The following is a 26629-nucleotide window of genomic DNA, read 5'->3' as shown; positions in this document are numbered from 1 at the left end:
TTAGGGCCAGCCTGGTCTACCAGGAGTTCAAGGACCCCCAGGACTGAAGGGCATACAGGTATGTGTGAGTGTGGGGGGCCTGGGCTGCAGCTCTGTGGGGGTGGGGAGATACTGGGGGCAAGTGGGCCTGGATGGGGGAAGGGAGATTGGGCTGCCGAGCAGGGGGAGGGGGAGGAGGCTGAGGAGGAGGGGCTGGGGCAGGGGTGAAGGATGAAGAGGGAATCTCAAGCTCAAGCTTGTCCTTCTGCCTATTTAGGGAGAGCCTGGCCCTCCAGGAGTGGGAGTCCAGGGTCCCCAGGTGAGCGTCCAGCCTTCCCTTTGCCTGCTTGCCTCCCAACACTTACTCTCAGTTCAGTTCAGTCACTCAGTTGTGTCCGACTCTTTGCGACCCCATGGACTGCAGCAGGCCAGGCTTCCCTGTCCATCACCAACTCCTGGAGCCTACTCAGACTCATGTCCCGTTGAGTCGGTGATGCCATCCAACCATCTCATCCTCTGTCATCCCCTTCTCCTCCTGCCTCCAATCTTTCCCAGCATTAGGGTCTTTTCAAATGAGTCAGTTCTTCACATCAGATGGCCAAAGTATTGAAGCTTCAGCTCCAGCATCAGTCCTTCCAATGAACACTTACTTAGCCGACTGCTTACTCCCACCTAACCCCCCAAACCTCAGCCCCCTCCCTGCCCCCAGAGGCTCCAGGGCACAGCCCTGGCCTGCTGTCGCTTCTGTCTGGGACTTTGGTTTGGACCCCCTGCCCCTCTCTGACCCTCCGGGTCTCCTTGTGGAGCCCTCCTGAGTTTGGGCTGGCAGATACCCCACCCCAGACCAGATCTGTCAGTGGGGCAGGTTGGCTTGGGCAGCTGTGACCCAAGCTGCCTTTTTCTGACTTGCAGGGGGAGTCTGGAGCCCAGGGTTTGCCTGGCATTCAGGTATGTACGTCTGCCTCGGGTGTTGGAGGAGCCTGGCAGGGGAAGGGGCTGCCCGAGGATAGGAATAACTCAGTGTGCTTCCATCTGCAGGGGCTTCCGGGCCCTCGGGGACCACCTGGCCCTGCTGGAGAGAAGGGTGTCAAGGTGAGCCTCTGCCTCCTTGGGCTCTAGACTAGTAACGCTTCAGAATGTCCTGGCCGTGGGCACAGGGGACGTGGGAACTGAGGGATACTCATCAGACGGCTGCTCAAGGCCTGGTCTCCCCTGCTGGATTGTCACTAGCTTCAAACTCGGGCCCTGCAACCTTGGTACCCTCTCTTCCACAGGGATCTCCAGGAATGAAAGGAGCCACTGGGCCTGTGGGACCTCCTGGTGCCAGTGTCTCTGGGCCTCCGGTAAGGGCCCCCTCTGTACTCCACACTGGGGATTTTGCTGGGACTAAGGGTATCTGCCAGGAAGAGGGCACGGGGCTGACCTTGCCTGTCACAGCAGCATGGGGAACGGGAAGCGAGAGGGCTCAGCTCAGCCCAGCGTGGGAGTAGGAAGACCACACTGTTTGCTGGGGGGGGGGGGGGTCCCTGAAGAATGACAGTATTGACCACCACCAGTTTTTGAGCAGTGACCATGCTGAGGCCCATGCTAAAACAAACAGAGTTTAACTTAATCCTCACAACAGCCCTGTAAGGGAACAGCTATGATTATTCCCATTTCACAGATGAGGAAAATGAAGGCCTGAAAGTGATGAGACAGAGCCAGGACTTAAACCCAGTTCTGTCTGACTCAAAGCCCATATGTTCAGTCCCCCCACCCCACTTCAAAACTCGGAGTCATTCGGGATGATCTGAAACAGTGCTGACCAGTAGGACTCTCTGCCCTGCCTGGGATGTAGCCACCAGCCCCCTGTGGCTCTTGAGCACTCAAAAATATAGCTAGTGTGACTGAAGAATGAAATTTTACATTGAATTTAATTCTAATTATTTTAAATTTAAGTAGCCACATGTGGCTATTGGCTACCATGCTGGCCAGCACAGCTCTATCTAGACCAGCAACACTTTCAGTCTCATTTACCCTCAAGGACCTCCTTTGATTACTGTCCCACCAATGATTTCCATATTCTGAAAGATGTATCTATTGAACAAATTGCACAGATTAGGTAATAATAAGCACATTTCCTCGTTTTTATTCATCAAAGACCTATATAATAGCTAGCTTCAGCTCCACATGAACCCACTAGAATTTTTCAAGACGATATAATTCTAGCCTGAATCAAAGAAACGCTACCTTGCAGCCAGCCGGTGCCGTGCCAGGTCGTGGGCAAATGTATAATTTTTCTTAGGCTTTTGGTAATGTTGAAAATAGCTCAGTGAACTGTATCTTTTCTATCTTTATCGATCCCTAGAGAAAGTCCAGACCCAGTTTGGGAATCACTGATGGATTCCTCCTGAGAGGGCTACGGCCTTGCCCAAGTCCCCACTGTCAGTCTGGGTCGTCATGGTCCCCGCCTGAGCCAAGGAGCACCCCCTCCCCGTCCCCGCTAAAGGCAGATGTGAAGGTGAAGGAGGCCCTGGTCCTCAGGGAGCTCCGAGTCCCATGTGGGAAGGTGGCCTGTCCGGCAGGAGAGCGGCTGTCAGCGTGTACCCTGGCTGATCTCTCCAGACCAGCTTCCCTCAAGCTGAATCCCATCCGATGCGAGGCTCCCCTGTCCCTAGCTATGTGACCTTCAGCACGTGACAGCCTCTCGGAGCCTTTAATTCCCTTTAATAAGAGCTGAAATCGCTATCTTAAGTTGACTGAGAGACCTTTTATGATGGAGAGACTGTGTCACAAGCACTGAAGACACAGAGGATAGAGCAGGGACCTTGGGGCAGAGCACAGACCGGGGTGCAGTCGTCCTGTTGGGCCTATTAGAAAATCTTGTTAAGCCTCAGTTTCCTCCCCTGGGGGCTTCCCTGGCGGCTCAGCTGGTAAAGAATTCATCTGCAATGTGGGAGACCTGGGTTCGATCCCTGGGTTGGGAAGATCCCCTGGAGAAGGGAAAGGCTACCCACTCCAGTATTCTGGCCTGGAGAATACAGTCCATGGACCATACAGTCCATGGGGTCGCAAAGAGTCAGACATGACTGAGCGACTTTCACTTTCTCCCCTGTGAAGTGGAACAATACCATCCTGCAGGGCTGGGAGTTGGGGGGTTCCATCCACTGCTCTCTCACAGGCACTTGGCCCACTGTCTGGCCCCCAGAAAGTGCTGGAGAAATGCCAGTCTTCCTCCTTCCTCCTCTCCTTGTCTCGTGGGCCTCAGTCTCCTCCTGTGGACATGGGCACTGAGATGTGGGTTCCAGGGAGCCTGGTGCTGCTTCCGTTTGTCCCGTCACCCTCCCCTCCAGGCAGGCCAGCTGGCTGGCTGATGTCCAGCCCCATCCGCTGACCCTGGGCTCTCTCCCTGTAGGGCCCTCATGGGCAGCAAGGACAGGCTGGACTTCCGGGAGCCAGAGGGATGCCGGTGAGTGCTGTGTCTCAGGGCAGCAGGAAGCCACCGCTGGCGCTGACTCTGCACCCCTGTCTCCTCACCCACCTGTGTTTCTTCCCTGCAGGGTGAGAAGGGATCACAGGGAGACAAGGTAAGTCCCATGGACCTGTGACCAGTACCTTCGGGGAAATTAGCAGCCCCCAGAACCCTGCCACCCGGGGGATCCTCTGCACTTGGTCATGACCCTGGACTGGAGGATGAGTGCTGAGGAGTCATCCTGGTCTTGCCACCCACCAGCTCCCTGGTTCCAGGTTGCAGGGGGCCCCAAACACTTCTCACCTCACCTGGTTGCCAGCCCAGGGCTCAACCAGGTTCCTAGGAGACCCAGAGAGCTCCAAGTCTCCCTATGGCGGGCAGCTGCATTTTTCAGATGGGTGCTGAGTCACAGGACAGGGGAAGGAACTGAGTTCAGAAGAACTAGTGAGAGGACAGAGATGTGAGGGACCAGGAGAGAAGGGCATGGAAGCTAGCCTTGGCCAAGCGGAATGTGCAGTCGCAGATGGTGATGAAGCTGAAAAGGCAGTAACAGGAAGAGCTGTTTGCTGAGTGCTTGGCACATGGCAGGAACTCTGTATACATTCATCCAGTCCATCCTCATGACAGTCTTTGCATTGGGCATTATTATCCCCCTTGTACAGAGGAGAAGACTGAGGTTCAGAGAGGTTGAACAGATTACTCAAGGGCATAATCATAAGAGGCAAATCCTGGATTTAAATCCTGCCCTCTCCATCTCTAGAGCCTGCCCTGCCTCCCAGCTGTCAGTTTGCAGGGGGTACTCCATCCTTGCCCCCCCACCCCCCTTGCCACTGACGAAGGCTCTTCTCTTTTCAGGGCGAGCCGGGGGAGTGCTCCTGCCCCTCCCGAGGGGACCCCATCTTCTCTGGCATGCCGGTAAGTGGTGCCAAGAGCCTTCCCCCGAGCCTGGGGGAGAGGCCTGGCTTTCTGCCCCGTGCCCACGATGCACGGGCCCCCGCGCCCTGGCCAGCTGCCTCCCCACGCAGCCCTGCGCTTGGTGTGGGCGTTGCCTGTAACCTCTCCCCTTCTCTTGCGACCCCCACCCCCACGCAGGGCGCTCCGGGACTTTGGATGGGCAGCTCCTGGCAGCCGGGTCCGCAGGTGTGTCGCTTATCTCCTCTGTGTCTCCTCTCATCCGCCAGCGCCCCGAGGCTTGCCCGTCCTAACACTGCTGCCCCCAGCGATGGGGCAGAACTGTCTTCCGGGTCTGATGATTTCTTCTCTCCCTCAGGGTCCTCCGGGTGTTCCTGGACCACCAGGCCCTCCTGGAATGCCTGGGCTGCAGGTACAGAGGGAGAGCGAAGGGAGGGCAGGGCGGCAGGGCGCATGCTCTGTGCTTGACCCCAAGTGTGCCGCTCCCTGGCCCCAACACCCGTACATGTCATTTCTCACTCCTTGTCTCCTGCTTCCCAGGGTGGTACCCAGGGCCCACTGGTCCCTGAGGGGAGGCTGTGTGTACTCCTAGCTCCTTTCTGAGGCATGTCCTGTTGAGGGTAGCCCAGGCATCCCACTGACACCCGTGCCCAGCTCGGGCCTTGGTCAGCTGGCAGGAACCCAGAATCTAGGTCTGCTAACAATCCTTGACACTGGTACAGAGCTCACCATCTTGGAGCAGCATTGAACATTCATTCACGCAACAAATATTTTTGCACATCTTCCACTGTCCAGGCACTGTTTTAGGTGCCAGAGATACAGCAGTGGACAGAAAGAAATCTCTGCTCTCTGGGAGCTTGCATTGTAGTAGGAGAGGCAGATGATAAGCCAGAGAAAGAAATAAAATATAGTATGTTAGAAAGTGATACGTCCTGATGAGAAAGTTAAAACAGGGAGTGAAGATAGGAAATGGGAAGAGCCCAGAGCAGATATTTGCGAAAAGTGTTGAAAAGAAAGGAACATTTGAATCAAGACCTAAAGGAAAAAAGAGAAAAAGAAAAAATAAAAAGACTTGAAGGAAATGAGGTGTGAGCCTGCAAAGGAGAATATTCCTGACGGACAAGGTAGCAGGTGCAAAGGCCCGGGGGTGGGGACGTGCCTGCCATGTCTGGGGAGCAGGAAGGAGGCCACAGAGTGGGAGAGAGAAGCAGAAGTTGAGATCCACGTGGCATCATGATTACAGTGTGTGTTCCAGAACCAAGCAGCCTGACTTTGAATCCCAGGTCTGCTATGTGTTAGCTTTGTGACGCTGGGTATGTTGCTTACCCTCTCTGTGTCTCGGTTCCTTCATCTGTTAAGGGGAAATAATTACCAAACCTACCTCATGGGGCTTTTGTGAGTATTGTTAAACAAGTTAACACCTGCTAAATGTATAGAACCTTGCCTGACATATAGTGAACATGCCATCATTATGACAACTACTGTTACGATTTTACATCTGTTCTCTCGCATTCATCTGGGCCTTACATCAACTCCAGTAGGAGGGCAATGTTATCCCCAAGTCACAGCTGGACACACTGAGGCTCTGGGAGGTGAAATATCTTGTCTGGAGTCATTGGCTAGGAATTGGCAGCGCTGAACTGGGGCTTTCCCGAGCAGGGCACGTTTGTCTGACCTTCACTGCCCTGCAGGGTGGTTCCCCCAGGCTTGCATGCCTGGCCACACTTCCCAGAGGCCCTAGGTGGCAGAGACAGTGGCTTCTGCTTGTCTGGCTCCCAGCTCATGAAAGAGTGAGTCTCACCTGAAAAAGCAAAGGAGAATCGCATGGAAGGTTCCCTCTGCCCTGACAATTTACTATACACCTGCCTCCACCCTGGCCTGAGAATCGGCTCTGGGGAACCCCTTTGCTGATGGGAGCCTCTGTCAGGATTCCAGTTCTCTGTCTCTTTGAAAGCTCAGAATTAGAGCCAACTTTGGGTCCCCCACAGGCCAGCCTCACCATTACCAAGTGTCCAGGCTTCCGGCCACATGGCCAGGAAATAGCAATCAGTCTGCAGGGGGCTTGCGGTTTGCCAGGAGAAGCGTGAGAGTCATTTCAAAGTGACCCATTAACGAGCGCACGCTGATGTCATGTGAACCCGGCCAAGACATGCTCGGGGAACAAGGCAGAAAGAGTGGATGCCACCAAGTCTGGTCCCAGGCACCAGAGTCCCTGTCTGGCGCCAGTGCTGGAGACCAAGCCGAGGCTGCTGCCAGTGGGCACCTGCCCCGTGCCAGGCCGGGTGCAGGTCCCAGTGCCTGGGGGTCCTTCCAAGGAAGGGAGAGCCCAGCAGTGACTCTCTTCAGGCACAGGAACAGACTCGGAGATACACAGCATCCCGACTCCAGGAATGACATCCATTCCTACAGACGTTAAGGAATGTGCGGTTCTATAGCTAGTAGACGGTGCGTAGGTAGCTCTTCAGTCTACAGTAGAACCAAGTGGGAGGTGTGGTGCTGGGAGGCCAGGACAAGAAACTCACAGTCTCAGGCTTGAACGAACATACAGGCAATGAAGAAGGGAGCAGAGGTGAATGATGCTTTAGGGGCCTAATTAGAAAGAATATGGTCAAGGTGTTTTCCCTATGTCGGGTGCTATTCTAAACACTTTACCTTCTTAACCCACTGAGGGCTCGGAATGAGCAGGGCTGGGTGACGGCACATGGCGTGCAGGAGGGGCCGGGGGAGACTGACTCAAGGTCTGACCCAGGCCTGGTGGAGCCTGGCCTGAGATCAGGTGGGCTGCTAGGGAAGGTGACAGGTTCTATCGCTGGACACTGAGACTTGAAGGGAGGCCGGCTGTCAGAGTAGACCAAGGAAACCCTGTGGGTGGGGGAGCAGCGGTGCATTCACGTGGCACATAGTTGATGCAGGCCTCCTCCAGGGCACCGGGGATTTAAAACCGAACACACTCCCAGCCTCCACGGAGTATTTAACATGCAAATATGCATTGTGTGTCTGTAAGGGGAACAGAGTCTGGGTGGCAAACATTTAACGTGAGCATTGCAGGTGCCAGGCTCTGTACAAAGCTCTTTATAGCCGTGAGCTCCTTTAAGCCTCCCTGTAAACTATCCCTGTTTTACAGAAAAGGAAACAGAGGCAGAGATTTTTTTTTTCCCCTCCCAAGTAACCTGCCAAAAGTTGTGCGGGTGGTCAGTTAGGATCTGCACCTGGACGGGTCTGACTGCCAGCCTCCTTCCTGTGTATGCATGAGCGTTCTGGGAGATGCTTTTTGAGGAATGATGCTGAAATAGTCGTTAAGAGCGGGGTTGAAGTCAGTGGTCTTCAGTCTGCATCTCACCTCTGTGCCTTGCTCGTCCTGTGACCTTTAGCAAGTTCCTTGCCTCTCCGAGTTCTTCATCTTGTTTTTAAGCTGGAGATAACATCCAACACACCGAAACAACTGTGGTGACTAAATGATAAAATATAGGAAAAGTACTTAGCACAGAAAGAAACCTTAGTTATTTACTACACAGAAGACCCTCTGCCCCTAACGTGTAGGGGAACTCTTTTGGACTGGTTTTTATGGGGGGGCGGTTCCCCCTCTGGGCCTACCTCAGCTATCCCTACAAACCGTCTGGAGACTTTCGAGTTAAGAATAGACATCAGCTTTGTGCCAGCCCGGACTCTCAGCTCTGCAGGATGAAGGGAAGGCGCAGTGGTGATGGTGAGAATGAATCAGAGGGACCTGCAGGCTAGAGAGAGGTGTCCAATCACCCGTGTCTCTTCTTGGCTGCAGGGGGTGCCTGGGCATAACGGTTTGCCAGGACAGCCGGGGCTGACTGCAGAACTGGTAGGTACCGGCCAGATCTCATCGCCCAGCGCCTCCCCTACTCTTCTCGGGGCTGTTTGCCACGCCAGCACCCTTAGCCTCAGTGGGGTTCCCTCTTCCCTCCCTCTTCTGAGGCTGGGAGAAGCCTGGATGCCACATGGCTTCCCAAGTCTTCACCTGATGCCCCAAGTCCCCATACCCTTGCTGAGCCCTTGTGTCTGTCTCTTGCAGGGATCCTTGCCCATTGAGCAGCACCTCCTGAAGGTAAGGGTGTCGGAGGAAGGGCGTGGGAACTGGCAGGGCTTCCCCTAAGGGGATCATCATAGCGCTCAGCTGCATGGCGCCGCTCACAGAGAGCTGCAGATGGAGCTGTTTGTGGGGACCAGGCATGCCACACATCTGCATAAGGGGGGCTAACACAGTGCCGGCTCACAACAGACCCCCAGTCAGTGTTTGCTGAACGAGTGTTTGAAGGAATCCTGCAAAGGCACCCATGTGGCCATGGGTGCTCTTGCCAATTGCACCTGTGAGACCGGCCCACAGCTGCTGCCGGTGAGGTCACACCCGGGCAGAGTGGGGAGGGGGAAAGTGCACTTTTCCAACTGTCAGACGGGGACCTGCAAGGGTTATGTGCTACGGATAAGCCTGGGTGAGGGCCTGGAAGAAACCTTTGCTGTCCCTTGATCGATCCAGAAAGAATCCAGGAAGGAGGGGGGTTCGAGAGGCAATTCTAGTAGTGCAAGAACCAGGAGCTAGGGCCTGGTGGGAGAGCTGGCCTGGGTTAGGGACACCCCGGGGCCATGGTCTGGTCTGACCTCCCACGCTGGACACCACGGGTGACACAGCCTTTCATTGCTCAATCACCTCTAAAGACCAGGCCAGGAGTCTTCCTCCTCCCACTCAGCATCCCGAGGGGTCCCTCCCAGGCCCTGGCCTCCAGAGCCCCCCTGCCCCGTCCTGGTCACCCCCTTCTGGCACTGGCTGGTAAATGCTCTGGATCTCCCATGAGTCCAGCGGTCCTACTCAGAACAGAGCATGGGGTGCCCCACCCTGCTCTGGACAGCAGTCGACGCCAAAAGCAGCTTGATGTTGGGCTAATCTGCCGGCAAGAGTTATAGGTTGGATCATGGTGGGGCTGTGGCAGTGAACCCCAGCTCTTCCGCCCTAGGCCTCTGGCAACCCGAGGTTCCCCAAGGTCTGCCTCTGGGCAAGTGATGGTGTGACTCCAAAGGTAGCATTCAACATTCTCTGTGTAACATGTCATCTGACAGCTTCGTGATCAAGTGCTCCATGGAGGGCCCCCAACAGGAACCAAGTGTGGTCTGGAGAAAGGGTCTGATGGCGCCCCAGGGGGTGCTGACTCCCACAGGCACCCACAGCCCAGGGGAAGCCTGAGTCTGTGGACAGAGCACTCGTTACACCCTCAGATCAAACTCCAATCCAGGGTCCCACTTAACTTTAGACAAGTCAGGCTGTCTCTTTGAGCCTTGGCTTTCTCATCTCCAGAGTGCTTGTAAGATGACCCGCCTCATTGCACTGTCTGGGTTGAATGCGATCATGTGCAGAGGTCTGTCACCACGGCTGGTGTCACGAGTGCTGAGTCAATGACAACCATTATCATTGAGCTTCACAGTGAACAGTGGCGATGGAACGGCAGCTCCTCTAGAGGCCCATGGACACCTCCCCGCCCCACCAGGCTGTGGATAGATGCCCGGCTTCCCAGTCCTCTGAAACTGTAGTCTAGTTTTCCACTAGTAGGTTTCATTTTGAGGGGGGTGAGGACACATAGCCTCCATCAGACTCTCAGAGAGGTCTGTGACCCCGAGAGGTTAAAGCCTCCAGGAGAGAGGAGGACCTTTCTCATCACAGGAAGACTTCAGGCCCACACACTGGGGAGTCATGACAGCCGGGACCTGCCGTCCCATCCCTGAGGCTGTCTGCAAAGGGTGGGCAGCTGTTTCCTTGGCTCCCTTGGGCAGAGGAGCTGCTGTGTGGAGCTGGCCTTTTCAGGCTGAATCCTGGTGGCATGTCCTCACAGTGGGCGCAGGTTGCAGGAACAGCCGGGACAGATGGTCCCCCCCTGGCAGGCCCCTCCGCCTCCTCCCACACAGCTGTCTTGCACAGTGGTGTTGGCTTGGCCCCACCCAAGCTTCTTCCTGGAGGAAACTCAAAGCCAGTGTTGGGACGGGGGTCCCCCAAGGAGGCAGCCGAGCGGCCTCAGGGATGCGGCTGGGGTGGAAGAGAGCGGTGGCTGGGGCAGTCTTAAGAGCGTGGGTGGGGGCCAGTCCACAGGGCACCCCAGGCTGGGTTCGGAGCAGGGATTCCCCCCATCTGGCCCATCCTGGCCCTTCTCCAGCCCTGACCCCACCGCCCTCTTCTTCTCATCAGAGCATCTGCGGGGATTGTATCCAGGGCAAGACAGCCCACGAGGTGGCCCTTCTGGAAAGCGGAGAGAAGGGAGACCAGGGCATCCCCGGCGTGCCAGGCCTCGACAGCTGTGCCCGGGTAGGAGGCGGGGGCGGGGGGCTTGGGGTTGCCCTGGTGCCAGGTGAGCTCCCTGGCTGACCCCCCTCCGCTGACCGGGCCTCCGGCTGTCGTCCGCAGTGCTTCATGGAGCGGGAGCGCCCGAGAGCTGAGGAGGCCCGGGTGAGTGGGCCTCCGTCTTCTCCTCGCCTCCTGCCCCGTGTCCCACGGGGCTGCTCACACTTACCGTCCATCCCGCTCCAGGGGGACAACCACGAGGGAGACCCGGGCTGTGCAGGGAGCCCCGGGCTGCCGGGTCCTCCGGGACTGCCTGGCCAGAGAGGAGAAGAGGTAAGAGTCTGGGTCCCCACCTGGGCTGGGCCCCGAGGCAGCTGGTGTCTGCACCTCGACAACCCTCGGTTCCTGAGGGCAGTCTCATTCCTGCCAGCAGTCTCCTTGGGCCTTCTGGTGCCTCCTCGTCTCCCCCCGGGAGTCCCTCAGGGGCCACTAAGGCCTCAGGCCACCCCGCACACCCCTCACTGCTCTGGCTTCATCTGCCCACCTGGCATCCGGGGCCTCCTCGCAGCACTGGACCCCCGGCCACTCTCCCTCCCTCGGCCTGCAGCTCTTTCTTCTCCAGGACCTGCTCCCTCACCCCTTCAGCCCCCCCCCCTTTTTTTTTTCAAAGATCACCTTCTCAGTGAGATATTCCCTGTTGTTCAGTTACTAAGTCACGTCCAACTCTTTGCTGGACCGCGGCATGCCGGGCTTCCCTGTCCCTCCTCATCTCCCGGAGCCCTTCCCTGACCATCCTCTAGAATGGGGCCCCCCACACACCCCACATCCCTCGAGCCCCAGGCCCTCTCCCTGCCCCCCACTCCTCGCCCTCTGGCGTCCTTGTGTTCCCTTCCCTCGGGAACACATGGCAGGTATCTGCTGAGCGCCGCCTGCACGCCAGCCCCTGTTCTATTCTTTCCTGTCCACCTCTTCCCAGAATGTAACTGCCACAAGGCAAAGATTTTAAAGTCCCGTTTACTGTTATGTCTTCAGCACCTGGGATGGTGCTCAGTACATAACAATTGCTCAATAAATGTTTGTGGGCTGATTGAATGAACCGCATGAAAGCTTTACCATCCAGCGCTGACAGCAGCTGCCTCTTGACTGTGGAGGGCTCAGAGAAGGGCTGCAGAGACACCCCCCCCGCAATCTGGGGCACTGCAAGCTCTGAGCCTCTTCATTTATTTCCCGTGGCTTCCTTCGCAGGGTCCACCCGGTATGAGGGGCTCCCCGGGTCCTCCAGGCCCTATTGTGAGTATCCGTGGTCTTCTGGCCTGCTTGAGAGGCTCTCAAAGGAGACGTAAAACCCAGACACCATTCTGCTGCCATATCCCAGGAAGCTGGGCAGGACAGAAAGGGGGAACCTCTTCTGCCTTTCCCTCATCACAGCATCTGCGGGGACTGTGGTCTCCCACCTCCGAATCCCCTAGAGCCGGCCTGCTCCGCCCCATCCTGCCTGTGGTCCTGCTTAGAGGAGGCCTCGGGGCATATTCGTGTTTCCCTCACCCACCTCCACCCCCCATTCCTGCTGTGTTTTGCACAAAGGCTCATGGTCTTGATTGCCAGGAAAGCGTGTGGCAACCTGCAGGCAGGGGCCAGAAGCTAAGATGGAGCCGCTCTCCATGGCTCTCTAGGGCCAGTCTCTAAGACAAGCCTGCAGAGGCCAGCCTAGGAGCGTCTCCCCTGGGGTTGACATGGCAGGCACGTAGAAGTGACTAGGAAAACCTGGAAGAACTGAAAACACTTCCTTTGGAGGAAAACAAAAATTTTTTTTTTGGCTGATGGGAGTCATCGTAGAACCAGGGAGCCCCGACCTGGGGGCCCGTGGAGGTCAGGTAACAGGCACCATGGGCTTCCACTCTGGCACTGGGGTTCACCTGGACGTGGGGAGACGTGGGCCGGTGGTCTGACTCCGGGGACTGTTGCGCATCTCTGCCATCAGCAGAGCCATTCATTCTTCCTGGAGCCGAGGCGAGGAGGAGCAGGTGGCTTCTGGTCCAAGACTCGGGACGAGTCTCTTTTCTAGCTGCCTTGATAATACCCCCATGACTTCCTTTCCCCGTGAGCCCTCAGCCCCAGATCGTGACCCAGGGTTACTGTGCTTGTGAGATGTGACCTGCCTGTTTCTCCCACCAGGGCCCCCCAGGTTTTCCTGGTGCTGTTGGCTCCCCCGGATTGCCTGTAAGAACCTAGCGCTGCTCGACCTCCCCTCCCCTGCCAGCCAGGTCTCTGTGGCTTTTGCTCGTGTCCCTTCCTGCCATGCCCTGGCCTCCCTCCTCTGTGTGTGTGTGTGTGTGTGTGTGTGTGTGTGTGTATCATCGTCGTCATACCCCTGCAGGCTTGGTAGCTAACGACACAGGTTCCCTGAGGTCCCAGCAGCTTGGACAGCTTCCCAGTCTCTGACTTTCTTTCCATTTTTCCCTTCTCCCTCTTCTCCTGCTTTCTCTCTCTCTCTCTCTCTCTCATCATCTCTCTTTTCCCCCCTCCGTTTCCCTTTTTTCTCTCCCACAATCACATATCACTCCCCCCAAATCCTCCGGAGCTATTTTACCTTCTTATTTTAAGCTGGTGCCTCTAGGGGCCTCTTTATTCCCTCCCTTCTCACTCTGCCTCCTGCTTCTCCCACCTTTGGTGTTGACTGAAGATTTGCTGAAAGTAGTTCTTGGGGCCCTGCCAGGCGCCTGGCACAGAGCCCGGCAGAGATGCCAAAGCTTTAGGGCTTCACACTGCAGGCTGGCACGGGTTCACTGCCCTGCTGCTTGGTGGGGCTGGTCCAGAGGCGCCCCGGGGATTTCAAGGCGGCCACGCTTGCAACCTTTCCCATCATCCTAGAGGAAGCTTCCTCCTCTTCCCTTCTTCTTCTTTGGCTCCGGGCCAAGTCTGCTCTGAAGCTGGGCATGTGATGCCAGCAGCAGGGTTTCCGGGTGTTACGGGGCCCTGCCCCTCCTGCCCCTCCTGCCCAGGGTCTTGGCCACCTCCTTCCGCCCGGTGTCGTTAATTGCTCTGCCTTCGTCATCATCACAAGTACGTTTAAGTCATTCTCATCCTCACTGTTGCTCCCTCCTGGGTCATGGAAACTAACCTCCTGTTTTGTCGGACTTCATGTTCCTGGGGTCGGCTCCTCTCCTCCCAGGGCTGGTGATGGCAGCTCAGGGAGCAGGGCCCCTCCTTGTCACAGCTCCATCTGTCCCCACGTCCTCATCCTGGCCGGACCTTGTCTGTTTCTGCTTGCTTGGGTGGAGGGGCCATCTGTCCGTCTAGCCATCTGTCTTGTGTCGTGGAAAGGTTTGGGCGCCGCGTCTCTGGAAGGCATGAGGGAGAAGGGGCAGACCCGGCCTAACGGTGTGTTGCATCTATGAAGTCCAGGTTGAGGATGAGGGATGGGGACTCTACTTTGCAATGGATGTCCCCAAAGAGAGAGGGACTGCTCTGGAGGGAGCCTTCCTGAGTCCTTCCCCAGCATCCCTAAAGGAAGTTGATTTTTGCCTGGGGTGGGGGGTAGGGGCAGGGCTTGGACAGGTAAGTGTCTGGCATCGGGTGCTACATCTTGGTGGGGAGCACTCTAGGAACACCTCTGCTGACAGTTGCCCCTCGGAGGGAGCACATCTGTCACCCTCCTAAAGGTCCGCCCCAGACAGTGGTCACAGTAGGGCCAACCAATGACAGTCACCTGAGAAGTGCCTTCTGAGAGTCACCCGCCCGGGTGGGTGTATCTCTCTGGTGGCCCATCGCGGGGGCCCCCGCTCCTGAGAGGCACCCGTATGTGGGAATTTATACCTCTGACAGTGTTGCCCTTCTGGGTCCACCCCCTATGGTCACTTTGCCAGGGACACTCTGGGGGCCACCAGCAGCCACCCCCCCCCCCACCTTTGCCTAGAATGGAAACAGGGCTGCGGGGCCGTGGGGAGGAGGCAGGGGCTGGGTGGGGACTGCCCTCCCCTGCAGTTTCTCATGATTTTTCTCTTCAAGGGTCTTCAAGGAGAGCGAGGCCTCAGGGGCCTGACGGGAGAGAAGGGGGAGCCGGTAAGAGGAGGCGGCAGGGTGGTGGCGACAGATGAAGAGCCCTGGGGAGATGGGTTGGGCCCCCTGGGATGGCTGTCAAGTGGAAGATGGGAGGTGAAACTCTCTGCCCCTCAGCCCTGAATCCCTCAGCACTGGGATCTTCACAAGCCCTCAGGATCCAAGGAAGCCGATCTCCAGGTGCCCTCACTCCTGTTAGGGGCAAACACTCCCGTCCCGGGGGCTTCCTCCCTCCTTCTTCCTACAGCGTTGAGCCTGCCCCTTCCACTCCCAGACTCCGGTCCTCCTCATCGGCTGCCCCGGGGTTTCCTCCTTTGGCTCTGCCCCCCAGGGTCCAGGCCTCTGGTGGTGGTCTCCACTGAGGGAGGCTGGCCTAGGGGATATGGCTTGAGGTGGTGGCTGTCCCGGGGGCTGACTGGTGCCTGCTGAGGGGCAACGGCAGACCGGCTGGCCTTGGCCGCCCTCTTACCCAGGGAGTGGGACAGAAATGTTGAGGGGCTGGTCCATCATGCCTCCCTTTCTTTGCAGGGTCCTCCAGGGCAACCTGGTTACCCAGGAGCCATGGGCCCCCCAGGACTGCCTGTGAGTAAGCAGGCCCGGGGCAGGGGCAGGGGTGGGTGGTCTGGGTGCCCAGGGGTGGTGGTCAGAACAGGGCCAGGCTTGGGCAGCCTCAGTGGGCTTCCTCCTCTATCAGCATTTCAGCTGGTGTTTCCTGCCAGGCTGTCCATTCAGAGACCAACCTCCCCTCCCCTCCCCCGGCCATATAAGCCCCCTTGGGAGTGGGACTTGGCCCACCTCTCTGCTTTGGGGGGACCCACTGGAGTCGCTACATATCAGGGGCCAGCGGCTCAGAGCACCCACAGCCTCCCAGACTGGGAGAGGATTGAAGGTTGTCTGGTGGGGAGGGGCAGGGAAAGTTGGGAAGACCCCGCGGAGGCCCGAGTTCGGTAGACATGACCACCCCCCCCCCCCCCCCCCCGCCACCTCCTTTCCAGTGGTGGTGGTGGGAGACCTGGAGCCACGCTCCCGCTCCGAGAGCACCCCGCCCCACTGGTTCCCAGCCTCTTCCTGGGCGCCATCTGCTCCCAAGTGCCAGTCTGGGTGCCAGCTGCAGTCTCCACCCCTCCCATCGCACCATGCCGGGCGGGCCGCGGGGCTAATTCCCTCTCTCTTTGCTGCCTGTCAGGGCATCAAGGGGGAGCGAGGCTACGCGGGTTCCCCGGGAGAGAAGGGAGAATCGGTGAGTACCGGAGTGCTGCTCCCCAGCGCTCGCGGGGGCGGGAGGAAGGGCTTCAAATGGCTGGTCCCTGCCCGCCCGCCGCCTCCTCCTCCGCTGCCGCCGCCTGGAGAGCTTCCCAGCCTCCCGGTGAACGCGAGACATGACCCCAGCTTCCCAGCCTCCTGAATCCTCCAGCTGCGTCTCAAGTAGTCGGCGCTGCCGGCTGGTTGCTGCGGGGGCGGCAGCTGCGAGGAGGAGGATCGCGCCAGGCTTAGTGGAGATGGCTGGAGGGGCTGCCTGGAAGAGGGGACCTCCTCCCACCCCCACCCACAGGCTGGAGAGCCAGCCCGACACTCTGGACCCCGCTGCCTCCAGGCCTGTCCCAGGCCACCCAGAGCCGACACAGCCAGTGTGCCAGACCCACCCTGAGCACAGGTCATCAGTGGGAGCCCCCGCAGTGACACAGCTCACCCGGGGTCCTGCAGCTAGTTAGGGAATTAGGGCGGAGGCTGGACTTGAACCCAACCATGTTTGTTTCCAGCCTCCCCAAACCTTTGTCTTCCCTTCCCCATCACTCATGCCGCCCACCCACAGCTGCTGGTGAGGCCAGGTAGGATGCTGTAAACCCCAGCTGTGCCTTTATTCAATAACACATATTTCTCGGCGGGGGGGGGGGGGGGGGGGGGGGGGGCCTTCTAGGTGCCAGGCTCTGTTCTGAAGATGCCTTGATGGATAAAACAGGCAGTTGGGCCTCTGGCCCTCAGGGAGCTCAAGTTCCAGTGGGACAAGCAGATAACAGATGAAGAAACAGATACATATAAATTAGGAGAGATGGGGCTGGTGGAAAAAATCAAGCTGGAGCCATGAACAGGATGCTGTAGACGGAGGGTTAGGGAGGCCTCTCTAAGGGGGTGGCATTGGAACTGAGCCTTGAGTGGAGCTTCAGGGTCAGGGGTGGGGGAAGACATATAGTTGCTGGGGAGCCCGAGGGAGAGGCCATGGGTGGGGGCACCCCTGGATCAGATTGGAGCCATCGATGATTTGATAAGGTTTCAAGAGACCTGGAAAGGATAAGGGATGACAGAATTCTAGGTAGAGGGGACAGTCAGTGGTATGAATGTATAGTATTCAGGGAACGGCAGTCTGACCAAGCCAGGCAGAAGATAAGAAAAGGAGAGAGAAGTGAAGCAGGAAAGGGTGGTTGGTATCAGATCACAGGATGCCTCAAAACTCAGCGTTTGGTTGACGGAGGGGAGCCATGGAGGGTGTGGGAGCAAGAGGGTGTTACAATCAGAGCTGTGTTGAAGAGCAGCTGGCTCTTAAAGTGAACTAAGAGGTGGCAGAACTAGTTAAGAGGCTGGTTCAGTAGCTCAGGCAAGGGAAGGGGCGGCCGAACAGACTGGGGAGAGGAGTCCTGCAGCTTGGAAGGGCCTCCGCCCGCATCCCTGCCTCTGCCCTGTGCCCATCCCCTGCCCCCAGCCCTGATCTCCCCCTCACCCCCAAGTCAGAGCGACTGATTCTGCTCCTTTGTGTCAGCAGGGCCCACCAGGATCTGAAGGCCTCCCAGGTCCCCCAGGCCCAGCGGTGAGTGAGGAAGGGGACAGGGAGATGTGGACATGAGAATCCCCGATCCTGCCCTGGGGTTGCATGGGAAGGTTGCATGGGAAGGTTGCATCTGGGGGTTCCAGATGCATTGTTCTCTGTGATTGGCAACAGGGTCCCCGAGGAGAGCGAGGACCCCAAGGAAGCTCGGGTGAGAAAGGAGACCAGGTGAGTGGTGACAGGGACCTCGCTGGTTGTTCTGACCACTGTGAAGGGCTGGGGGGAGGCAGGGAAGGGGGCCTCTCCCTGGTGGTCACTCTTATGTATGGGGTGGGGACCAGCTGTCGCCTCCCAGCCTCCACCATCCTTGAGCTGTATCCTCTCACCTCATGCCCAGAGCCTCACCTGCCGGCCTTTGGGGGCAGAGTGGAGGACAAGGCCCCAGGACTCACCGTGTCACTCTTTCCACCTGGGCAGCCAGGCTGGAGAGAGAGTGGTGCAGCACACTGCCCCTTGCTTTCTTCCCCCAGGGATTCCAAGGCCAGCCCGGCTTTCCAGGCCCCCCGGTGAGTGCAGACACAAAGCCAGCTCTGTCGGTGTGCTCCCAGTCTGGCAGGGGCAGGCCAGGCGGCGTGAGGGTGGGCCTGGGGAGGGGAGGGAGGAAGGCCCGGGAGGAGGAACGGCCTGGGTGGTCAGGCCTGATTCCAGGAACAGGGACCGGGAGAGCAAGGCCTCCTGGGTGGGCCCCAGCAGCCCAGCAGCCCGGAAGTAAAAAAAAATGCATCACGTTAATGGTAAAGCACACTCAGGAGGAAGAAGGAAGCGGAGCTTCTTTCCAGCCCGTGTTCATCCCTGCCTGCTCCTTTGTTGGTTTAGGGTCCCCCTGGATTCCCAGGCAAAGCGGGAGCACCTGGCCCACCCGGCCCCCAAGCGGAGAAGGTGAGCAGGACCCCCAAGTTGGCCACACTCACAGATCTGAGCCATGCAGCTCCTAGCCCCTGTCTGCCCACTCCCACCCCCCGACACCCAGTATCAGGCCTTCAGAAATTCAAGGACTGACTCAGTTACAGCCAGGATAGGCAAAGAGACTCAAGAATGGGCGCAGCAACTGCTGTAGGGCACCAGGGCCGGGGCAGACCAGTAGGTCCCCAGGGCTGGGTCCAGGATGCCTGCTGGCCTCTGTGCCACCAAGCTCTGCACCTCTCCCAGTGGGAGAGGGTGGCTGGGGAGGAGGCAGAGGGGTGTAGTGAGAGGTGGCCCACTAGAATGTGACAGGCTGGCCTGGGCCAGCTTGCAGCTCCTCCAGGGTAGGGCAAGGAGTTGAGGGAAACACAGCCAAGACTGGGAACCCCCTGCCCAGCAACGGGAGGAGCTCTGGGCGTTTGCCTCCTGGGTCTGACAACAGCAGGAAAGGGGAATGGGCCTCCGGGGGAGCCAGGCTCAGGGTGTCCCCAACGGCCAAAGAGGGAAGTCATGGCCTGTGACCTGGTGACAAGGGTGGGAAGGAGCAGCAGTCGGGGAGCGCCCACACTGGCCATCCCTGGGTTTGGCTTTGGGACTAGCTCTGCTTTTGGTTTTGGTCTTTAGGGCTTCCCTCATAGCTAAGCGGATAAAGAACCTGCCTGCAATGCAGGAGACCCGGGTTCAATCCCTGGGTCGGGAAGATCCTCTGGAGAAGGAAATGGCAACCCACTCCAGTATTCTTGCCATGGAGAATCCCATGGACAGAGGGGCCTGGCAGGCTGCAGTCCATGGGGTTGCAAGCATCGGACACGACTTAGCATCTAAACCACCGCTGCTTTGGTCTGGAGGCTGACATCCCTGACTCAGACCGCCCTCTGGGCTTCTCCAGATGTGACAGGCGGGCGGTGTCAGGAGGCCCGGAATGACCTGTGAGGTTGGGATGGGAGGATCATGGCCCAGAGGGAGGGGCAGGAGGTCTGTAGCCTCGTGGGGAGCCTCTTTCCTCTGAAAGCTGGAAAGGACTCCTAGAAGGGGCCACCTTGGTCTAGGTTCTCACTGTTCAGGTGAAGAAATGAGGCCCAGAGAATGCTGGAAGGCCCTGGGATGCTGGGGGCAGTCCTGGAATGCCCCCATTATTCCAGGGTGCACAGCAAGACAGCCCAAGAGCTAAGACTTGCCCCCCCATCCCCAACCCCTCAGGAGAACCCCCACACCCTTGCTGCCTCCCGGATCAGCCATGCAGTGGCGGGTTCCACCTCCCTTCACCTGGGTGGCGGTCCCTGCCAGAGTCTTCCACGGAGGCTCTGTATCCAGGGCTGCCTGCTCTTCTTAGGCCAGTCATTGCCGACTCCCAAACCTCTGGCCAGCGGTTCTCCAGCTTGACTCCCTGCGGGGCCGCCATTTCCTGGGGTTGTGCTGACCCCTCCTGGTAGCTGGTGGCATTGCAGTACCACCCGGAGCTCTCTCCCCCGGCCCCCTCCCAAGGGGTCTCTGGCTGGAGCCCTTCCCCTTGGCAAGGCCCACAGCCACTGACTAATCCAGGGTGCCAGCCTCTTCCCCCTGGGGAAATGCTGCCACCCCCCCCGCCAAACTGAGCTGCCTGCCTCGCCCTCCCTTCTCCGATAAACATTCTAATTCACACATTCACCCCCACCTTTGCCCCTGCTTTGAACTGTCAGTGGCGCCCCAGTGCCTGTAGCGGTGTTTTTCAGGCTTCATTTTGTAGTCCCCAAGGCTTCTCCCTCATAGCTCAGTTGATAAAGAATCTGCCTGCAATGCAGGAGGCCCAGGTTCGATTCCTGGGTGGGGAAGATCCCCCGGAGAAGGAAACGGCAGCCCTCTCCAGTATTTTAGCCTGGAGAATCTCATGGACAGAGGAGCCTGGCAGGCTGCAGTCCATGGGGGTCGCAAGAGTTGGACACGACTTAGCAACTAAACCACTACCACAAGGCTTTTTGCCACACAGAATCTCATGTGAATGCTCAAATCTATAAAACAGACTTGCCCGGCAGTCCAATGATTAAGACCTCGCCTTCTGATGCAGGGGGTGTGGGTTCGATTCCTGGTGGCAGAGATAAGATCCCACATGCCTTGGCGCCACCCCCCCCTACCAAACAACAAAAAATAAAACAGAAGCAATATTGTAACCAATTCAATAAAGACTTTAAAAATGGTCCATGTTAAAAAAAATCTTAATAAACAAATATGCAAGTGGAGCTGCTCTGGCTAAGCTAGGGGCAGGGGTCTGGAGTCCCGCCCCTGGGTCTCCACTTTGTGCCCCCAGCCCCTCCAGGGTCCTCTGGGAGCCCCCAGGCCCTGAGAAGTAGTTTCAAAGCCACTAGTCCATTTGATAAAATCTAGTACAGTGTCCTCCCCCAATCTAACTCCTCCAGCCTCTTCTCCCCTTCCCCCGTCCCCATCATACAGGCTCCCCAGACACCCTGGCTAGAGCAGGCATGTCACCCGCTCCAAACCTTTATCCTTCTCTGAAGCCCTTTCCCCCTTCTCTGCCTGCCCAAATCCCAGCCGCCCTTCAGAGCCCAGTGCCCGCAGACCTTCCCTGACCCCCACCCCCCACCCCCAGCAGAGTGAGCTGTGCCCTCTTCTGAGCGCCCAGTTCCCTTCTGAACACCCAGGGCCCCTGACTCACAGAGCACAGGGACTGTTGCATTGCCCGTGGTTGTCGTGGGTCTGTGACTCTCACTGGACTGTGACCTCCTCGGGGACAGGAGCCACCCTTGTTCCATCTGGGGGATCAGAGGCCCAGCCTGCATTACCGAGCACCTGCCAGGCCAGTCCCTGGTCAGCCCTGGGGAAGGTGCTGGACTGAACAGGCTCTGTCCCTTCCTCGTGGAGCAGTGCAGAAAGGGGGATGCTCTGCAGATGAAGACAGATCTTCTGGGGCAAGTGGTATGTGGGATACAGCCAGTTAGACCAGAACCGAACTGGGATTTGAAGCCAGCTGTCCTGAGTCTAGTAGCCACCAGTCCCTGTGGCCCAGGGTCCCTTCTCCTGCTGGTGTGTCCAGGGGAGGGAGAGGGACAAGGTCCTGCTGACTTTGTTGGGGGGCTCGTTTCCAGGGCAGTGAAGGGATTCGAGGTCCATCAGGTCTGCCTGGTCCCCCTGGACCACCAGGATCTCCCGGGATTCAGGTGAGTGTGTCCCAGCCTGACAGATGGTGTGTGTGTGTGTGTGTGTGTGTGTGTGTGTGTGTGTGTTTAGGGGTCGGAGTGGGATGAGGGGTGGATGGGGTGGAGAGGGTGGCAGAGCTGGTCAGGCTCCCACCTCCGAGGGCTCCAGCGCAACATGCAGAAATGCCTCTTCCTCGTTTCCAGGGCCCCGCCGGTCTGGATGGTCTGGATGGGAAGGACGGCAAACCTGGCTTGAGGGTGAGACGTGGGCCCAGGAGGGCACCCCCCTCCTTCTCCTTCCTTCCACAAGAGCCAAAGCCAAGGGAACCCTGGTGAAGGGAGTCGAATCTCATCCCCCACACTGCTTTCAGGAGGTGCCCCCGCCTTCCTTCAGTCTGCCTCTCACCGCACCCCACGTCTCTGATGGCCCCAGAGCCCCCTGGTTTCTCCATTCTTCCGGTCTGCCTTAACCAGGTTGGATGCGCTGGCAGGCAGTGAAGGCAGTACATTTATACCCAGAAGCTCAGTCAACTAAGAAACTAGGCTGAGCATCAGAAAGAACTGGCTGCAGACATGGAAGGACCTGAGCAGCCCTGGCTCCTCATGCCTGGTTTTGCTGGGGCATCTGAAAAGGAGGGGGCCATGGCGAAGGGCAGAGCATCCAGGTCAACTGCCTTCTGTACCCAAAAGAAGGAAAACAGGTTCAGAGAGGGGCCAGGATTCACTCAGCGTGCACAGCCAAGTCAGAGGCCAAGCCCCATGTGACAAACGCTCCATCCTGGGAGAGCTGGGGGAGGGGCTGAAGAAAGGGGGAGACAGTGGTGAATGAGTGGGTACAAGCTGGACAAAGCTCCTGTCTCCGTGCCCCTGGTCTCTTTCCCTAGGGGGACCCCGGTCCTGCTGGCCCTCCCGGACTCATGGGACCCCCGGTAAGCTGAGCTGTAGGAAGGGGCTGGGAACTGGGAGGTTCCAAACCTGGGCAGGTGCCTTGGTGGGTGGGGCAGCTCACATCCACATCCCTTGGAGACTGAGTTACGACTTTGGATGGGTTTGACTTGTTTGACCCAGGGAGGGAGGAGTGGGAAACGGCCTCTGCTTGAGGCGAGGGATGTGGCAGCTCCTGCTTTTTCTTCCAGGGCTTCAAGGGAAAACCTGGCCATCCTGGCCTCCCAGGACCGAAGGTAAGGACCTGGTGACTTCCGCCAGCCAGGTTTTCTCGGCTCTTCTCAAGGCTCGACCCTGGGCAGATGGCAGCTGGAGTGGACAGGCCACTTGACCCTTGACTGAAATGCCATTCCAGCTTCCAGGCCTTCTGAGGCCACTGGTGCCTGGCGGACCAGGTCAGGGCTTTGCCATCTGCCAGCCTAAGGGCATCAGAGTGGGGGCATGTGGCAGGACCCCTCTGATGTGGGGTCAGTTGGGGTGGCAAAGCCAAGTGGAGATCTGGTGAGCCCCAGATACCCCTCTCTCCTCCAGGGTGATTGTGGAAAGCCAGGCCCCCCGGGCAGCAGTGGCCGGCCTGGAGCAGAGGTAAGGGCCCGGGGTCTACGCATGCTGCCCTTAGACAGCCCTGGGTTCTGCTGAGTCCTGAATGCTGCCACTTTCTCCCTCCTCACTGGCAAGGTTGCTGCCTCTGCTTGGCCTTCTGGGGGAGGTTTTCCCCAAATCTGCACATCTTCACCTTCCCCTCTTAAGGCTTATAACTGGCTCCCCTCCCTATGGGGTCACTGCTGGGTCACTAACCTTCAAAGGCCTGGTCTCTGCTTCCCCCTCCAACCATACTCACAGGTAGGGCTGGTCCCCTAGGGCTTAGACCTAGAGGCCAGGGCTCGGCGTGGTTCCTCTGGCCGGTGGTGTCTCATCTGCTCTGCTCAACCCTCCCCTACCTAACAGCCCGTGTGTGTAAAGTCTGTTTCTATGTCACTTCTTCCTCTTTCTGGCTCCTGCAGGGTGAGCCTGGTGCCATGGGACCCCAGGGAAGACCCGGCCCCCCTGGCCATGTTGTGAGTTGACCTGTTTTAGTCTCTGTCTCTCTAAGAGTTTGGATCGCATTGGGCTGGGTGGTGGTGGTGGTGGTGGGCAAGCTGATGGTGACTTGAAAGAACTGACCGCAGGAGCAGCACCAGCCATGCAGAACCAGAAGGGGCTCCGGGCTCACCCCATCCAGCAGTTCCCCGGCTCTGTGCCATTGTCGTTATTTTCTGGGCACATTCCAGTTTGCTTATCAAACAAAGATCATTCAGTTATTCAACAAGTAATTAGTGAGCACCTGCTCCATGCCAGGCACTGTTCCAAGCCCTGGGCTACGGCAATGAGTGAGGTAGAAAGGTCCCCCGATCCCAGAACTTCCACACGGACACAACATGTTGATGAGTGCGGAGGGACCAGGCGGTAATGTGATGTCCTAGGCAGGGCTGGGAGGTGACTTCCCTGGAGAAGTGGTCTTTGAGCAGGGGTCCAAATAACATGCAAGAGCCAGCTATCGAGTCGACTGGGGGAGAAGTGTCCAGGCAGGGGTGTAGCTGCTACAGAGAGCATGAGACAGGCAGGGCACGGGTGAGTGGAGTTTGAGGAGGGCGTGAGTGGGGACGGGAAGGCTGAGCTGGAAGAGGTTGTGGTGCAGATGGTGAAGGACCTCAGGGCAGGAGGAGAGGAGAACATGCAAATGGAAGCAGAGATGTCATGGACAGACGGATGGTAGTGGTGGAGCGGGTGGACCGACCCCACAAGTGTTTGGAGGTAGAGGACTTGCTAATGACCCAGATGGCAAAGGGGCAGGAGGCGGCAGAAGGAGAGGAATCAAGGATGACTCCTGTTTGGCTCGGGCAGCCGGGTGAGTGGGTGGTGTGTTTACTGAGAAAGGGTGACTTGGAGAGGAGGTTTATGAAATAATGGCTTTCCCTTCTCCTTGACGCATCTGTAATGCAGATGACTGCCAATGGGTGCCTTTGATCAGTGTGACGGCTCCGAGCTGGTGGGGTTCCAGAGAGGAGGGAATACACTGGCTGTATGCTTTCCAGAAGGCTTTTGGAAATGTTAAAAATAGATCAGGACCCCACAACAAGAACTCTTGGGGCCTCATCACTGTTTTTATGGCTTTCAAGGGGTCCAGCGACCTTGAATTGGGGACCCCAGGTCTAGCCCTCTCCACCCCCCACCTCCACATTAGAGAGAAAGAGTCACACACTCTGAATTGTGGAGACTCACTAGGGGGCTGGGGTGTGCAGGGCTCCTCTTCCCACCTCCGTCCATCCAGCTCAGCCCCCTGCTGAGGGCTGGCCACTCCTGCCCTAGAAGGCTTCGGATGAGTAGAACAGAGCCCGTGCCTCCGGAACTTTCCATCTGTGAGCACAGAGGGAAGTGCTCCGAAAGAGACCCGTGTGCCCCCCGGGTTCAGAGGAAGTGTCGCTCTGATCAGGGAGGTGATGCGTGAGCCGGGCCTCTGGGGCGGGATGTGGAGAGATGGGGCAGGTGGGAGCCCTCCTGTGTAGTTGAGGCTCGTCACCCCCAGTGATGGTAAGCGGCAGGGGACCAGGGAGCTTGGGGCTTACCTGCGAGGATGTTGGGGTTGGAGCTGAGCCCCTGTCCCTCACCTGCCTCCACACAGAGACAAGCTCCTGGTCTCTGCTCCCCCCACACAGAACAGAAGGAAGGTGGCTGGGTGGGGGCTGTTGGGGGTCCTCAGAAGACATCCAGGCCCACGTGCCACGTACTTCACTCCCTTGCGCTTGGTTCTGGCTCCCAGATCATCCCCTCAGTGCAGGCCCCAGTTGTACCGCTCGGCAAGCGGCAGGTGTGAGCATCCTGTGTGCCCAGGGATCCCCAGGCACAGATCAAATGCAAGAGCAGATGGAATGAAGGCTCAGGGAACAGGATGGAGCTGCCGTAACCAAGTTCAGGGCTTGTTCCTGCGGTTGGTCCCCCGCCGCCTCCCGGGGCCTCATTATGGGAGCCTCTTTCCAACCCACTGACTTGTCTCCCTTTAGGGTCCGCCGGGGCCTCCAGGCCAGCCAGGCCCAGCTGGGATCTCCGCAGTGGTGAGTGCCCTGCTCCTCCTCGGGCCCCTCCCTCCCCGGTGTTTGTCCCTGCGTGTCCCCATGCCCCCTCCTTCCCTCTTGTAGGCCTCTCCTGCCTCCAGCCAGCCTCCCTAACTGGCTCGGGGTGAAGACCTTCAGAGAGGCCTGGAGGCTACCCCAGGGTCCTTCCCCAAGTTCAGGCAGTGCCACCTCCCCCTCTGGGGCCTCGGAATTGGGGGACAGGGTCCCTCATGCACAGTGTCTGCCTCTGGCTCTGTGGGGTTCACTCTTCCCTCCCGCCATCTCCAACTCTTTCTCTAGGGTCCAAAAGGAGACCGTGGAGCCACTGGAGAAAGGGGCCTTCTAGGTCTTCCAGGCCAGCCTGGCCCCCCGGGACACCCTGGGCCCCCGGTAAGACCCCACCTCTTAGGGCACAGCCCCGGGGGAAAGGGCCAGTGGACTTTGTCAGTTGCACACAGCCCTGCACTTCGGGGGTCTCTGGGGAAGGAGAGGTGTTCAGCACCACGATGGCAGCTTGGAGCTTGTGCCCGAGGATCGCATCCTATTTGGAATAAAGGGCAGGCTGTACAAGCCAGCGCTGGGCCAGCCACGCAGCAGACGGCTGCCTCTGACCTAGCGCCCACGCGCACGTCCCTCCTCGAGGTGTCGGACGGGGAAACTGCTCCCTGTTCCACCCCTGTCCCCTCCCCAGGGGCGCTTGTTGGTTGCATAGAAAACCTGTAAACGTCAGGCACCCAAACGCAGTGTTATTGCTGGAGCTCTCTCAGCAACTCCAAAACCACTCCGTAGTGTCAGCGTGATACACTGTGTGTGATACACTGGTCTCTGACACTGGGCTGAATAGTAACCTACATGCTTGACATGTTGTCATTCAATCTGTACTGCAACCCTATTTAGTAGGTCTGATTGTCCCCGTTTTACAGATGAAGGAACCAAGGCTCGACAAGGTTGAGTAGGTTGCCCAGAGTCACACAGATATTGAGTATAAAGAGGCTGCCTGACTCCAGAACTTGGGTCCGGAGCCACGCTGTGATACTCCCTCTT

At 58.2% G+C, this 26629-nt stretch overlaps 1 protein-coding gene across 3 annotated transcripts in view; it reads left to right on the top strand.

The window, feature by feature from the left end:
• The window catches only part of COL16A1 (collagen type XVI alpha 1 chain), a 51833-nt gene that overhangs the window by 20080 nt on the left and 5124 nt on the right, over positions 1-26629 (top strand). The window contains exons 34-65 of one of the 3 annotated variants that reach the window (XM_061148434.1): positions 5-58; positions 257-298; positions 892-927; positions 1018-1071; positions 1254-1322; positions 3374-3427; positions 3519-3545; positions 4286-4345; positions 4523-4570; positions 4701-4754; positions 8121-8174; positions 8385-8417; positions 10542-10658; positions 10758-10799; positions 10881-10967; positions 11880-11924; positions 12810-12854; positions 14643-14696; positions 15222-15275; positions 15880-15933; positions 17452-17496; positions 17629-17682; positions 17985-18020; positions 18331-18393; positions 21498-21569; positions 21753-21806; positions 22433-22477; positions 22685-22729; positions 23025-23078; positions 23498-23551; positions 25535-25585; positions 25886-25975. In XM_061148434.1, coding sequence (XP_061004417.1) covers positions 5-58; positions 257-298; positions 892-927; positions 1018-1071; positions 1254-1322; positions 3374-3427; positions 3519-3545; positions 4286-4345; positions 4523-4570; positions 4701-4754; positions 8121-8174; positions 8385-8417; positions 10542-10658; positions 10758-10799; positions 10881-10967; positions 11880-11924; positions 12810-12854; positions 14643-14696; positions 15222-15275; positions 15880-15933; positions 17452-17496; positions 17629-17682; positions 17985-18020; positions 18331-18393; positions 21498-21569; positions 21753-21806; positions 22433-22477; positions 22685-22729; positions 23025-23078; positions 23498-23551; positions 25535-25585; positions 25886-25975 — 1746 coding nt within the window. The remainder of the gene's footprint in view (positions 1-4; positions 59-256; positions 299-891; positions 928-1017; positions 1072-1253; positions 1323-3373; positions 3428-3518; positions 3546-4285; positions 4346-4522; positions 4571-4700; positions 4755-8120; positions 8175-8384; positions 8418-10541; positions 10659-10757; positions 10800-10880; positions 10968-11879; positions 11925-12809; positions 12855-14642; positions 14697-15221; positions 15276-15879; positions 15934-17451; positions 17497-17628; positions 17683-17984; positions 18021-18330; positions 18394-21497; positions 21570-21752; positions 21807-22432; positions 22478-22684; positions 22730-23024; positions 23079-23497; positions 23552-25534; positions 25586-25885; positions 25976-26629) is intronic. The other 2 variants (XM_061148436.1, XM_061148435.1) reach the window with 2 other exon arrangements.

The sequence above is a fragment of the Dama dama genome, chromosome 8, assembly GCF_033118175.1.
Source record: "Dama dama isolate Ldn47 chromosome 8, ASM3311817v1, whole genome shotgun sequence".
Lineage (NCBI taxonomy): Eukaryota > Metazoa > Chordata > Mammalia > Artiodactyla > Cervidae > Dama > Dama dama.
Note: the sequence above shows the minus strand (reverse complement) of the source record. Positions and strands in the feature narration are given on the sequence as shown.